This window comes from Uloborus diversus, chromosome 6 (genome assembly GCF_026930045.1).
Source record: "Uloborus diversus isolate 005 chromosome 6, Udiv.v.3.1, whole genome shotgun sequence".
NCBI lineage: Eukaryota > Metazoa > Arthropoda > Arachnida > Araneae > Uloboridae > Uloborus > Uloborus diversus.
Genome location: NC_072736.1, coordinates 27413472 through 27429253, shown reverse-complemented (window position 1 = coordinate 27429253; position 15782 = coordinate 27413472). Strand labels below are relative to the sequence as shown.

At 32.9% G+C, this 15782-nt stretch overlaps 1 protein-coding gene across 1 annotated transcript; it reads right to left on the bottom strand.

The window, feature by feature from the left end:
• Window positions 1-7973: 7973 nt before the first annotated feature.
• Window positions 7974-15652, bottom strand: LOC129223919 (uncharacterized). Its single transcript, XM_054858300.1, has 5 exons — window positions 15568-15652; window positions 14430-14627; window positions 12537-12731; window positions 10934-11016; window positions 7974-9641 (listed from the first exon to the last, which is right to left on the bottom strand). The coding sequence occupies exons 1-5, from the start codon at window positions 15584-15586 to the stop codon at window positions 9603-9605; spliced, it is 534 nt and encodes a 177-aa protein (XP_054714275.1). The 5' UTR covers window positions 15587-15652; the 3' UTR covers window positions 7974-9602.
• Between the last annotated feature and the right edge of the window lie 130 nt (window positions 15653-15782).

Genomic DNA, 15782 nt, shown 5'->3' with positions numbered 1-15782 from the left:
AACTTGTTACAAAGAAATCATATACTTTTAAATACTTTTTAGTGAGAACTGAGCTAATCTTTAGGTATAATAACAGATTTTTTGGGATTTGCACTTTTGCGTCAACATTTATCTGAATTTACCGAATATCCTCAGCAGTTTCCTTCCAAGCTACGGGCCCCGACTTGCACAAGGGATACATTCCTTTTACTATTTTATAATTAAAATCAAATTAAAAAATATATTATTTTTATTTGAAAGTGATTACTATGTTAGGCAACAAAACTGTTTGCTGACAGTTGCTATTAGTTAAAGAAAGTTAAAAAAACAAGCAAACTAGGGGATGGAGTAGATAGCTATAACAAAAAGTTCAATAAACAATCAAGCCAGCTGGTTTCTAATGACAGTTATTTTCTTATTATTAGGCCTTTTAAACATGTAATCGAACCAATTAGTAGTCAGTTTTTTAAAAAATGCAAGGAGAGTCTGAAAAAAAAAAGTTCAGAGTCTGAGTAAGCATATTTTCAAATGACTCTGACTCCTTTACCCCAAAACCAGTCTGACTCTGACTCTACAGTCCTGGCTTTGATGCAAGTTAAGCACTACTTAACAATAAAAGTCAAGCCTTAATCTTTGCAGTAAAATCGACGCTCTTGAAGACTTAAGCTCTTGCATATCTCAACAATGTATTCCTATATAATATTAAATAAATCAAAATCCTGACTATCTAAACTCTTAGAAACTGAATGAAGAAAAAGTTTTAATCATTCAACTTATCAATACAGCCATATATTGATCTACATGAGACATTTTAAGGTAAACTGAAGATAAAATTGGAAAAAAGCCAAAATAGCTGCTGAAACGAATTGCAATTATTCAAAGAATATAAAAATACAGTAAAACCCCTCTAATGAGGACACTAACGGGACAAGTTTTTTGTTCGTAATAGAGGGGTGACCGCAGGACAGGGGCTTAATAATATTATTTGCCTTGGAATCGGGGGGAATTAAAAATTGTCCGCATAAGAGGAGTGTTCGTTAGGAGGGGGTTTTACTGCACAGTGAAAACTCGATTAACTTTAAGCGATTAGGATTAGGACCGAACCTGCTTCCATAAATCGAAAATTCTGTATAAAGAAGGTGATAAAAAATGGCTATCAGGAGACTGCAGAAACTTAACTCTGGCTTTAAATATGTTCACATGCATAAAATAACTACTACATATATTTTAAACTAAAGTAGTCTCCGCTTTATATAATCTTGGCTTATTTTATCTACTGGTTATTGTTATCAAAATCACTTGATCCAGACTTATCTATATTCATCTTTATATTAAAATTACTTCTTTTTGGTGATCATAATGTTGTTTAATGTTATAAGTTTTCAAATTAGATGATCAAATTTCTACTGAAAATAACAGAAAAGGCTTTGTTTACTCAAGATTTTGGAAAAAAATGTGGACCAGGAAAGAAAATAATGATTGAAATCCTTCAGATATATAACAGCTAAAGAGTTCATATCATGTATCGAAATATCCCTGTCGATTTTATATTAACATAATCAGAAGTATTCCAGATTGTTATAGGAAAACAGGCCGATGATATTCAGCAAATGTGAAAACGAGGAATGCATTAAAAGTATTGAAACATGGTGTACAACCAGGGCCGGATTTAGGGGAGGGCAAGCGGGGCTACTGCCCCGGGGCCTCCACAACAAAGGGGCCCCCACAATAAAATTTTTACAAAATATCCTAACTTTCACGGGTTGAAAATATCGGATATATACATATATATCTAAATATTCGGATATATACCAAAGTATCGGATATTTTCGAAAATATGATGATCATTTCGAATCCTGATTAGGGGCCTCCACTCCTTCGTTGCACCGGGGCCTCCACACTTCCAAATCCGGCCCTGTGTACCACACTGTTCCATTGACTTGAAAAGAGGATTGACTTTGAGCACAGTGGTCTCGGCTGCAATTTATAATTGAGATTCTAAAAAACTGTAGACAACCCCCAATTGCTGATTTAAAAAAAAAAAATCTATAGTCTTTATGTATTGATGAAAATATACAGTACTCACATGAGTTTTTACGTTTTTTTTTCTTTTTTTTCTGTTTGAAAACCAGCATGTGTGGCTTAAATTGGTTAATTCATCTAATTTGGTGATTAGGTTATTATTATCAAAACCATTGTGCTCCAAAGTGATTATATTAAACAGAGACTACTGTATATTACTATAATTAAAATTACAATCATTTCATTCAATTTGTTCAGTAAATGTCACTCAAGTCACAAAACAATAACACCCAAATCCTCCCAACCTTGACGACGCCCCTGTTCAACCACAACCCCTTTTTGACCATTACCATAAAATTCAGGCAAAAAAATTTCAATTAAAATACATTAGAACATTCCATTCAAAACAAGGCTTATGCATCATGCAAATTATTTATGTAATCAATGTAAAAAAAGGGGAGTGGGCTATTAAGTGGATTGTGGCCATAGGTCTCGCATGTCTTGTCTCCCTCATCCCATGGAACATAGAATACAATTCTATACTAGGAAGTATAAGTTAGAGCCATCTTTGTCTTTAAATATGGCTATGAAAAGTACATTGCTGTTGCAGTAATTTAGGCAATTCAGAGTTCACACTGGCGTACCTGCCAACTCTACAGGTATTCCTGGGAGATTCTTGGGTTTTGATCATTTTTCTTGATTGTGTACATGATGTAAGGTATACACCCTAAATGTCGCGGCCAAATGGACCGCCAATGTTTTATCCCACAACATCTTGACCCCCCAAACCATGATGTAAAGAGCATTTGGTTGTCCTCAGAAGGACAATAAGAAATCCATATTCTTCCCTAAATAACAATGAAAAATCTGTCATAATCTACTGGATTGTTTCCCACTAGATGTTGGCAGGTATGCACTAGAAAAATATCCATAGTGGGATTTTATACCATAACCAATTTGTTGAGTGGGACTTAAATAAGAACTGCCTATGAATGGGGATTTTTGTTGAGTGGGATTTTATACCATAACCAATTTGTTGAGTGGGACTTAAGTAAGAACTGCCTATGAATGGGGATTTTTGTTGAGTGGGATTTTTGAAAATATTGGTGGACATCATACATCCTAGTGAAAGCCCTGTAATACATTAATGTAATGCTAAGTAACATTGCTAAGTCCGAAGCAGGCAAACTACTTTTAGTTGACTTATTTTGTTCAAATTTCTAAAACTAATCCGTGAATGTTTATGTGGCAGCGAAATTATATTACCTGACTTTTAGTACCATGTAGCTTATATTAAGGAATACTTTCTTTTTAAATATCTGGAGTAGAGTATATTATCTAAAAACTAGTATTTTTGAAGACAGTGTTTTGACATTAAGTGGTAAACATCGGTTTTAATCAGTTTCCTATAAAAACACACCTAAACTTGAATAAAATATGTTTCTAAATTGATTGTACATGATAGTTTTTGAAATAATAGGGTAGACTGACCAGTGAATGAAAACCTCGTATTTGTTGTGGAAAAATAAGGATTTAAAACTTTTTTTTTTAGATGAATTGACAGTAGTAACACCCTTGTACCCATTTCCAGAAAGAAAATGACTTGACAATGCTGTTTGTCGACTGGTTGGGGTGTCAGAGCACTTTTTTCATTTCAACACCACAAAAGGGCTTGCAGGGGCATTGCTAGATTTAAAAAAACGGGGGGTGGTGGTACGTATTTGGCGGCTTCTTGATTGTTTCAAATGCATGTTCCAATATGCAGAAAAAAGAGAAAGAATATTTAGGTTCCAATTTAGCAGGGACAGTCATATTACTAGACCTTAGTACTAGCAATATAAATTTAATTGTAAGGATAATATTCAGTCAGAAATAAGGGGTGTCAGAGGGCTTCCTCCTGTCATTTTCAGAAATTGAAGATTTAAAAATGCAGATTTAGACTATATTTTAAGTTGGGGATAAAGGGGAGAGAAGGTCCGATAGCCTCCCCTGACAAATCCCCCCCCCCCAAATTTAAGTTCCCAAAACACAATCGTACGTTATATTTGATTATGTTCAGAAGAAGGGGTCCGGGGGTTCTCACGGGAAATTTTCAAGATTGTTATTTGAAAAACCCAGTTTTAAACAATCTATGGTGATGTTGAGGGAAGAAGAGACTCAGGGTCATCCCCGATAAATTTTCAAACTTCAAACTCCAAGAAAGCAATTGTGAATTGTTTCTGATTGTGACAGATAAAAGGGGATCTGGGGGGGGGGGGGCTCTCCCCTGGGAAAAATTTTAAAATTGTAGTTCAAAAAATGCAGTTTTATACGATCATTGGTGATATTAAGGAGAAGAGAGATGCAGGTGCCATCCCCCCCCCCCGAAATTTTTTGTTGAAGCCTTGAAAATGTGGCTGTAGGCTTTTTTGTTAAAATTGAGAGCACTTCCAGTTTCTTGAAGCTCTGAAAGCATGAAAAAGCCAACCTTCACTGAAGGAGGAGGGGTTGAAGGGGCTCACGTACAGAAATGTTTTGTAATTGAAGCACTAAAAATGAGATTCAAGACTTTTTTGGCGATGTTGGCGAGAGAGAGAGAGGGGAGTATTCTCTCAAAAAATTTCCGATCTGCAGAAAACGCAGTTTTAAAGAATTTTGCTGATGTTAATAGGTGCAGAGATTGGGCGTCCTCCTCTGGCATATTTTCAAAATTGAAATTCAAATTACGCAATTGTAGGCGAATTTCAATACTGTTAGAGGGGTAGAAGGTTTGAAAGATCTCCTCCATAAAATTTTCTGAAGCCTTAACAATGAAATTTTGGAGGATCTTCAGTAATATTAGGAGGAGGACAGGTTCAAGAGACCTCAGTGAGTTTCTTTTAATTAAAGTCCAAAAGACCGAATTGCATCCCTATCTTCATTTTAAACTTTAATTATTGATAAACATATTGTGGTACTACTTTCTTCCAATTTTCCTTTGCCAAATACAATTATTTGCTTGGATTTTTCGTTGTAAAATTCTCAATTTACAGCCCAAAATATTTGTCTTGAAACACAAACGTCTGCGGCCCCAGAAAAAGAACTTTTAACATTTTGAACAAATGTGGTAATTTTCTGTGATATTATAGGTCCTATTAATTCCACTTCATTTTATTTTAAATGTTACTCCTGCATCTCTTGGCTAAGCTTTGATTTACTTATGATTTTTACATTCAAACATTTAGAACTTCTGTTGTGAGTATTCATCACAATACTTTAAATCTCTCTTAGCCAGGGTCATCCGAAGAGCTGACGGCACCCCGGGATGAAAGTTTCCTGCACCCCCCCCCCCCATACACACAGAAAAATCAAGTTAGTTATAACATCAATGCATAATATATACTTTTTTTTTTACATATTAAAGAACAAAACAATCAGAGGACTATGCATAATACAGATTAAAACACAAGCAATGAATTGGTTTCAAATATTTGTAAAACATTAATGCCCCAAAAACTTTTCGAAAAACGGAAATCTTGAAAATCTAAATATTTATCTAGTAAAATGTTATCCCACTAGATAAAAAACAAACACTTAAAACTAACACTTGACACTGAAACCGCCGCAAGGCGCCCTTAATGTTATGCAGTCGGGGCATTTTATACGGTGAGGGCGCCCCTCGTGAAAATGTCGTTTTTGTGTGAATGCCGTTGTGTTCCGTCAAAGCGAGGGGCACCTTGCAGCACCCCCTCATTTCGTGGCGCCCCGAGCGATTGCCCCGCTCGCCCCCCCCCCCCTTTGGGACAGCCCTGCTCTTAGTATTAAACTGTTTTTTTTTTCTTTTTTTCTCTCTCTCTGTTTCAAATATATCGGCGACCCAAGCATTTTTCTCCCCTAAGCAACCATTTTCTGGAAAATATTTTTCATCAAAAAAGTTACATATGGGAAGGTTTCGGCGGCCCTTATGAAAAGCCATCCTATTTATTTATCTATTCATTTTTTAAACTGAAGAACCCTGAGATATCGTTTTTGTATAACCAGGGCCGCCAAGAGACAAGGTGTGCACCTTTTGTCGCCGGTTCTCCATCCCATTATGCTAACTTTACTCTATGCACAATACTTTAATTTGAGCCTGGCCCATAGTTTCTGACTATGCAGACATATATTGGCCTTTTAAATAGCGCACTGATTTTTTTTTTCGTTAAAACTGTTTGAAGCGTAAATTTTCACGGCACTTACCTAGATAATAATCTTAATAAAAGAGAATCATGAATCTTCCTAAATTATATTTCAAGATTACATTTTCTATTCAAATTTATCAGAAAAAATACTTTCTGTCACTATTATTTCAATTTATTTATATTTACTATTTAAATTTTTTAAAACAACGAAGAGTTTCCCTTGTTGCATTTGTTGCATTGTTAAAAGGAAATTGGCGGCCCCACTTCTGAAAAACTGAGGGGGGGGGGGATGTAGGACCTCCCGCACACCCCTTGACGTCCGTCCTGAGGACTTGATGTAGAACCATAAACATTCTCAGTTTTTTTTCTAAATAACTATTAACATCATTTAATATGATTTTACTGCCAAGTGACAAATACTGCAATTTTTGCAGATGCTATGAATTTTGAAAAATGAAAATTTGTTTGGATGTTCAATCACTGGCCCGTTTACCCTATATCATGAAAGCTTGTAACAAAAATAACATAAAAAGCAAAAGAAAACTTAACATCAAAACATATATCACATATTAAACATTAATAACAAAATTAATAAATTGCAGTCCAAAATAACACCTTTTATATCATACAGTTATAAAATTGCCCACTATACTGAAAACATGTGATGCCTTTTTGAAATGAGTTGTCATAAAAGGTTCTATGTAAAAGAAATTAAATGTAAAAATTCCTCAAAATCAGTACACAAAAATTGACAAAAGTAAATAACAATAAAATAAATTACAATCTAAAATGAAGTGTTTCATATCTTGCAATAAAAAAAATTGCAACACTTTTTCAAAAAATATCAACAAGAAACATATAAATAAAAATCTCTATTATTAAAGATATTTTAAAAATAAAAATACTAACAACAATAACATGCATAAATATGAATGTATAAACACTCCAAATCTTTTTTCCACCGTTACAAAATTTAGGAAGAACTATGCACCCGAGATGCAGAATTGCAATACAAACTACATGCAGCTGTTTGATAGATTTAATTCTCAAGACTACATGTGGAGGCAGTGAGAAGCAAAGGGATGTAAGTGGCTCAATTAAAAATTTGGAGATAACTAGTCCAAATGGTAGGTGAACACATCCACTGTCTTGGAGCAAGAGATGGTACTTGTAACCGTGGTAGGTGCTGCTGTATAGCATGATTTAGAAAAAAATTCAATGAAAGCCTACCTAGGGCAATGAAAGCCTACCTTTAAAGTTGTTTTACTCAAAACTTGAAAGTCCACTTACATCCTTTTGCTTCTCACTGCCTCATATGAGGCAGCGAGAAGCAAAGGGATGTAAGTGGACATTTTCAAGTTTTGACTACTGAATCGTGTTTAAAGTTAAGCTCCTAGGTAGGCTTTCATTGAAAAGTTTTTCTAAGTCATGCTGTACAGCAAGCACCTACCAGGGCAACTAGTACATTCTCTTACCCCAAGACAGAGGAGATTTTCACCAACCATTTGTACTGGTCATTTCCAAATTTTTAATTGAGCAACTTGCATCCCTTTGCTTTGCACTACCTCATATGTCCATGGGAGCATGGAGGGTTTTGGGGCATAAAATACCTCTCTTAACCCTAACTGAGGTTTAAAGCCATATTGGAACTCTAGTACAGTAATTTGATATACATGTCTGAACCGTAATTACTCCCTCCCCGCTCCTACCCACTCTCAACTTCCCAACACATAGGAGAAAATTTCTGTTTTGCAAAACAACTCGGGACCAAAGGTTTTTCGGATTTTAGAATTTGGTGGATTTTGAGGCCATAAAATGAATCTTTTCTTTCTTTTTTTTTGAGCTGTTAAATCAGGATAGTAATGCAAACAAAATAATCAAAATACATCATTTAAAATGTTATACAGAATGTATTTTGAGTTAGGACATTAAATGGATGCTTCACTTGCCAAATCAATTAACTCCATAACACAAAAAGTCGAGAAAAGTGATGAAGAAGATAGTGTTATCCATTGGAGTGAATGGGCCCTTGTGTTACATTTTCTGCCATCGCAGGATCAGAAATGTACTGAACCAAAATTGTAATATAAATTTACATTCTAAGATCTAAGCGTTGATTAAGCTCTATTAAAGCAGAAATAAGGATCTTTTTTTTAAGTGGAGTTAATCGATTTGGCAACTGAGGCATCCAAATAACACTAAAGAAGAGAATTAAACAAAAGAATTATTTTAAAAAGAGGGAGATTTTTATGTTTATCAAGATTTACTAGACACAAGATTTAGGTCCTTTTCCTCATTTTTCACAAGGATTCTCTTTTTTTATTTTCTTTTATGAGGGAGAAGGGTGCAACCTGGATAGTCTGCAACCCTGGTAATCTGATCTTGATATTCAGTGGATGCCGGTTAATTGAATCAACCGCCATTTGATCAATTAATGAATCAAATTGTCAAAAACTTAACAATATCCAGCTGTACTGGATTGGGCGCTTTTTTTTTAAATCAAAACTGTTTAGAACAAACGTGATTCATATAAGCAGTGCCCTCTGTATCAGTGCTTTAGTTCTACAATACTAAAAAAAAATGAGAGTGGATTTTTGTTTTTGGTAGATTTTACATTGGCGGATTTTAGCTCTACTGCATTTCCCATGGAAAATGTCATCATCTATTTGATTTTAGAAACTATAAATTCACTTGTTCTTAAATCTCAAATAGTTTATAATGATCTCAAGTGATAGTAACTAAGATCATTAAAATTTTCACCATGTTGTGTGGGAACTGTAACCAACTATATGAGAAATAATGAAAGTTAAACTCTAATTCCTGTTTTTTTTTAAATTAAAATTTATAAAATCTAATTAACATTTAGTAAAAAACTGTTCTTTATATTCACAGTTATGTTAAAGCTATGTTTTTTGCATTAGAAAAAAAATTCTGCATAAATATTTTATACGACTAAAATGCTGATTACATTCATTTTTAATTAGTAAAGTAGTGTTATAGTATTCTTTTTTTTTTTCTAAATGAATGTAAAACTTCTATGCTTCAAAACAGCTACATGCAATTTATTCTACCCATACACGCCACAAATTACTTATGGCTTTAGAAAATACACTGATTTTTCACAAGCCTTGTATGATCTAAGTGACAAACTGCTTAAATATACAGGCCGGGTTTGAGCAAATGGAATTCCAAGTTTATTAGCACACAACATATTAGCATGCATATATATATATATGTATACATATAAAACGTCTTTCATTATCACAAGCTTTCGAGAATAAATGAGTTCTCGTCAAATATAAAATTAAACATTCAGACCCATTATCATCCTATGTCAAGGTATTTTAAATAATGATAAAATATATTAATTTCTCACATACAAACAGGACTTTGTACCTCTCTTTGGCAAAAAAATATTTGCACCTGCAGAATTCTTCACACCTCACAGAGGGCATTCTTTGATCACAGGTTGTCCAACTGGAATTGCACATCCTGGTAATCCTGAACGGAATGAAAGGACAAGCAGGTTATGAAAATATACAGGTGAAATTGTTAGATAATTAGGAAACCCTATTTCAATAAAATTGATGCCACACTAATACAAAACCTTTGAAAATGCAAAGCCAAAATGAAATATAACACTTTAAAACAGAGTTCAATAAAATGCATGTAATGTTAATTGTCATTTGTGAAATTTAGGCCTTTAAATAAAATCAGGATGTCAAGAAATCATGATGTTTTAAAAAGAGATTTCAGAAACTTCAGTTATTCGGAACGACACTTATGAATATCAACTTGAAATGGTAAAAACATGGGAAAACATTAAATTTCATGCATTACCTCAACAAAAACTTCTATAACTTTGTCGGCTGAGTACTACAACTAGGTAACTTCAAATTTGGAGAAAATAGAAAGATTCATTTCTGTTGAAAATTTTTGTATGCAAGAAGACATAAATACTTCTAAGGAAATAGAATTTAGAAATAATACTTAAATAACATTTAAATCATTCACAATACCTGAAAATAGTTTTAGAGTTTTACTCAAAGCAGTATGAAAAAACTGAATTGTATTTACTTGCTTGTCGCATTTCCCCACCATATGATGTGCAGTGGAGAATTGACTTATGCGAAGGGTGCATTTCCAAGATCTGCCACATAAGTCAAAATTTTTCATAATGAAAAATGGTATGTGTAGGGTTTTTCGATAAGCATACAAAACTATTTTAGGAACTTGTAAACAGCCCTCAAACTGTCTTACTATTCCTTAGCTATGTATTAAATAAACGCTTTACAGAGTGATGCATTCAAACTATATTATTGAAAAAAAAAAAAACTGGAGGGTTTGCAAAAAAAGGTCTATTTATATAAAAAAAAAAACTATGAAATACTGCGCTATGTGATAAATTTGTTATTGGGATATTTTTATGTTTGCATGTCCTTCTGGTTTTTACAGTATCACAGAGGTCTGTATGGCTTAAAAAATACGCAGCACACAAATCACTCTCCAGCAAGAGAGTCATAACTCAAAAACAGTAAATTCATGATTAGGTATGTATTGCTGAGTAATTTATGCAGTACTTTATAAGTTAGAAAAGATAGTTCCACTAATAAGTGGAACTAAAATATAAAACACTTTCAAATTAATTGCACATTATTATGGATGCATTTTAAAGCAATAATGCATACAGAATATTACATATTCCAAGCCATTACTCAACTTCAGTTAAGAGACATTAAAAATATGTGTTAAATTCTCTGCTGCAAACATGAATAAGTAAAACAGGCACCGACCTGTTCTTTGAGGAAGAGCACAGAGCGTGAGATGTATAATTTTTTGGTTGAGGGATCGAACCTCCAAAGATGGATTGCATTACCTGAAACAAGTACATTCATTAATTAGAAAAACAAATATTTATAAAATATGAGTGAGTTTTCCAAAGCTAAATACAAATGCAGAGCAGAAAAAATATATGGCTTCTTCCAATATCCATTTGCACTCACTTCATCTGACTGTAGCTTTCAGCAGCTCAGACTTTTTCAAGCTTTGTTTGGTTTTCTGAGTTATTAATTAACTCTCTGCATCTGTCTCCTACACTTTTAGTCAGAGCTGCAAAGTCGGACTGAATTTGGGGTAAAGGGGTTTTAATCGTGAGTCGAACTTTCTTCATTTTACCAGTCTGAGTTGGTCATTCTTTCCTCAAGGTCTGCAATTCTGGCCGTGCTGACCGTGGAGTTGGACTGATTTCGGAGAAAAGGAGTCAAAGTTGAAGGCTCTAAAATTTTCAGAGTCGGTCATTTTCCCTCCCACACCTCAGCCCTGCTTAAAACAGATCAAATTTGTCTAGTGATACAGCTCATGCAAAAATTTTGAGCAAAGAAATTTCCTCCTTTGATTTAAACTACACAAATATTAAAAACAAATATCTTAAAATCATGGTGAAGATTTTTTAGTCTTCCTATCAGAAAGTTTAATGAAAATACCTTTGAAAAAAGACTAGTTCAATGTAATAAGAAAAACAATTCAAATCACATGCTAAAAATTTAAGTCACATTAATAGAAGAAATGAGACTGTAATTGAAATATTGCATCACTCAGGACTCCTGAGTTAAAGAGAAGGTGTGGATATTCATATTTCACCAAGCCTACAAACCAGGAGTTTTGTTGCAAACATACAAAAGAACTTTCCATAATTTATAATCAGGGTTCGAAAACATCATGATGTTTTCGAAAATATCAAAAATATCGGATATTTTGATATATATCCGATATTTTCAATCAGTACAAACTAAAGTCTTCAAAAAAAGTAAATGCATCCTCAAATCACTATTTATTTACTTATATTATTATTACAATATGCAGACTTTAAATTAAGGTTTCTTTCCTTATTTCTATCTAATATTTCATTTCACATTTTAATCAATTTTAATGGAGTTAATTTATCATTAACTGTTATACTCAATTTTTTTCTGTTAGCTACTTTTACACAGTTCTATGATTCAGAAATAAAAAATATGCATTAGTCGGTGCAGTCATCAGACATTTTCTTTTTTTTTCCTAACCAACATTTAATATTTAATTAGGCACTTTAAATATGACTTAAAGTTATTACATAACTAATAATTTTATGAATATAAAATAAAAAGGAATATTATATTACTTTGTATTAATGATGTATCAATACATCATAAAAATATAGTACATAACGTTTTGGTTATTTTTAATAATGAACAATATTGCTATGAATAATATAATTTTTCTGTTGAAAATATCAAAATATCATGATATTTTCATAATAAATATTGGATATGTATCATGATATATATCATGATACATATTGACTGATATATATCAGCGAATCCTGTTAATAGACTCAGGATGTAAAAAAGAGCTTACCCGGCTTTGCTCCAACATAATTCCCTTTCTCATCAGCCAAAAAGAATTGATCGGTCTCGAAGCTGATCTGCTCAATGTTCTGGGTGTTTATCATGATGTCTTCTCTTAGTGGTAGGTACATGGTGCACCCCTTGGGCTTCCAATCCTCTGTGTGGTACACAAAGTTGTTGCAACGGATCGATAAAAATGTTTTAGCTGCAACAAAAGTTGTGGCATTATTAACATCAAGGTAGATGAGAAATATTCAATAACAGCAGTTTGCCAAGTATTTATAATATTACTTGAATTTATTTAGAATGCAGTTTGCACCATGAGCCCTTGTTGGCATGCCGATAGTTTGAGCGACCTAATCGTATTGTGAAGGCTTTATGCAGCACCTAATCACAGCATGCAAAGGCTAGAAGATTTGGTTAGCCCCTACTGCAGACATGCAATCTCAGATTTCCCAGATTAAATAGAAAATTTAGAGATGAATGTTTAAAAAAAAAATGCTACATTTAACGTCCTGAAATAATTTAAAAAATATACATTGAATATTTCTAAGAATGACATTAAAAATTTTCCTTTGTGTTTACAGCACATAAGCCATTATTCACTGTATTTAATACTTATAATCAATCATAATGAATATTATACATGCATTTTATTTATTATTGCTGCTCATGATATTTTCTGAATGAACTAATAATGTTATCATTAAACATACATATTTAATTAAGTATAAGTAATAATTTTGGGCAATTTGCTGCAGTTTACCACTTCTTGCAAGAATGTTTATCCCTAAATAAATCTAAATTTTGAAAAAGAAGCAACAACTTCTAACCCCTGAGTCATGGAACAAAGGATTAAAGGAGCCAGAGGTCAATCTTGGCTACATCACACAATAGTGTCAACTTTTCATTTTTTTTAGAGAAAAATACATTTTTTTCATTAAAAACATTTGAGTTTATAGTGTTAAATGCGTGAGAACATAAATTTTAAAATTAGATCTGTTTGTAAAGTGAAAATTTACAACAGAGAGAAAAATCTAAAGTTTCCTTATGTGGTATGACATACTTTTCATAGTAAAAATTGAAAATAATATTATACAAACGATTGGTATCTTTTCCCTTGCTTTGGAACCAAAAGAACAACTTTCAGCTGCCACATTTAATCATGAAATCCCAAAACTTTTAACAAGCTGTAAAGCCTAAACCATTTAAGATTCACCATAAATGTTTTTTACACTTTGTTAAATACTCAAAAAAGTAACCATGCCAAGTTTCAATACAATTCGAGACTGTGAGTGCTAAGTCATATTTTTTGATTGACTTCTGCATTTTTCCTAAATAAATTAAAGAAATAAAAATTTTATTGAAATGATAAATAAAATTAACAGATATAAGGTAGCATTTTGTAAAAAAAAAAAAACATCCCAACATTAAAAATAATTGAAATACTTGCAGGATGCAAAAAGATTGAAATGGAGGCATGCATCTTTCGGCGCAACAAGTGTTTGACGTCATTGGCATGATTCCAAAACATGCGTTTTTGGCAGATATCATGGAGGATGAAGATTTGAGGGAAAAAACAGAAAGAATAAGAAATCTGGAACAGAAAATGTAAAAAAAAATCGTATTCTTTTCCGATTTTTGAGAAAAATAAGGCCTGAAAGAGGCGAAAAAAGGAGGAAAAGTTTTTAAAATCAACAGAAAAAAGGCAGAATTCTGGAAAAAGTTAACTTATAAAAATTTTAGGGAAAGACAAACCCTGGAACAGTTTTTTAAAATATAATTTCAATTCTAAATGTTCTGTAAATTCTATGATAAATGATTTCTGTTTCATATATATTCTATTTTTTTTTTTCAAAAAAAAAAAAAAAAAAAAAGATCCTAAAGAGTCAAATTTACATACATTTAGAATAACTTCTCCCTTCCGAGTACATGTACTGGCTCATTTTGCCAGTGGAGTACACTCCAACGTCAGAGTACTCTTCTGTTCGAGGACGCTTGAGGCTGCCCTGTGAGTAAGCAGTGTCCACTTTCTCTCCATTCGTAGACACCCCCACCACATTCTCCGGCGACATCAGTGGAAGACCATAATTTAGTTTATCTGTAATGGGAGAAAAATCTATTCAAGCTCCGTGAAGGAAAGAAAAAAATACAAGTACCTTTTTTGGCAAGCATTGATAAGTGAAACTAAAACAGAATTGATGAATGTAAAGAAATTCTTTTAAATAAAATATGAATATACTAATAATCAGGACCATCTTTTAGTGGGGTCAGGGAAAAGCATTTTGCTGCAAAAGAATAAAAAAATTCTGAAAGTTTCTTCTGGTATTAATTGCTAAAGAAGCTAGCTATGATGTATTTACATATTTGTGGGCAACATTTTTGTTGTTTTTCGACATAATCTACATTGAGCGAGCCCTTTGACACCCACACCCCTGGTAGAATATGAAATGATGGACACTCACAAAGAATAATAATTCTAAAATAAAATGTATTGCATACCTTCTTTATAAAAATTAAAGAAAGGAGGGGGGGGGGTAGCATCCCACGTTTTGAGAAAAATCTGTTTCAGTATTTCTATAAAAGGCTGAATGAATTTTCTCTTTCAGACATCCGACTATTGATGGATTGCTTTGCAAAATTCACAAAAGGATTATTTAAAAGCATGAGAAAAACTTCAAATTAACGATCAAACATTTTACTGCATAATTAGAATCATGCTCAGCATTTTTTTTTTTCTTTTTCGTTACTGAAATACTTAATCCGGTTAGTTTGGAGGATAATTTTCCGAATAACACCCTTGTAACTGAATTTTAAATGGCGAATAACTTAGAAATCTAAATTACGAAACATTCAAAAATATTCGCATTCAATAATACTCCAATATATTAGATAGGTTAGCAACCTGATAGCAATGGACAATACGCAAGTCGGTGCATAACCTATGACCTTTGAATTTAATAATATTTTGATTTAACAACAGAGCAATCTTTCAATGATTGTAAAAGTTTGTACATATGTTTTAATTTCGTTATCCATACCAAGATTCTCCAAGCTCATTCCGAATACGCCTGTCAATCGTTTAGAAAACGTCGCGCATAAAGAGGAAATTCAAATTCGTTACTGTTTCAGAATCAACCAAACATAAACAAAACTAAACCCGTTAAGGTTACAGGTCTGAGAGCACTTTAAACGTTGAAAGCATTAAAAAGAAAAGAAATGTGAGATGAAGCAAAAAATAGTTATTGTAATTCAG

Bases quoted from the DNA above. Each gene is read 5' to 3' on its own strand.
- LOC129223919 (XM_054858300.1), bottom strand. The intron at 12,732-14,429 runs GTATGTAAATTT...CTTTTGTTGCAG, and splicing joins AGGGAGAAGTTATTCTAAAT to CTAAAACATTTTTATCGATC. The intron at 9,642-10,933 runs GTCGGTGCCTGT...CATTCCGTTCAG, and splicing joins TGCTCTTCCTCAAAGAACAG to GATTACCAGGATGTGCAATT.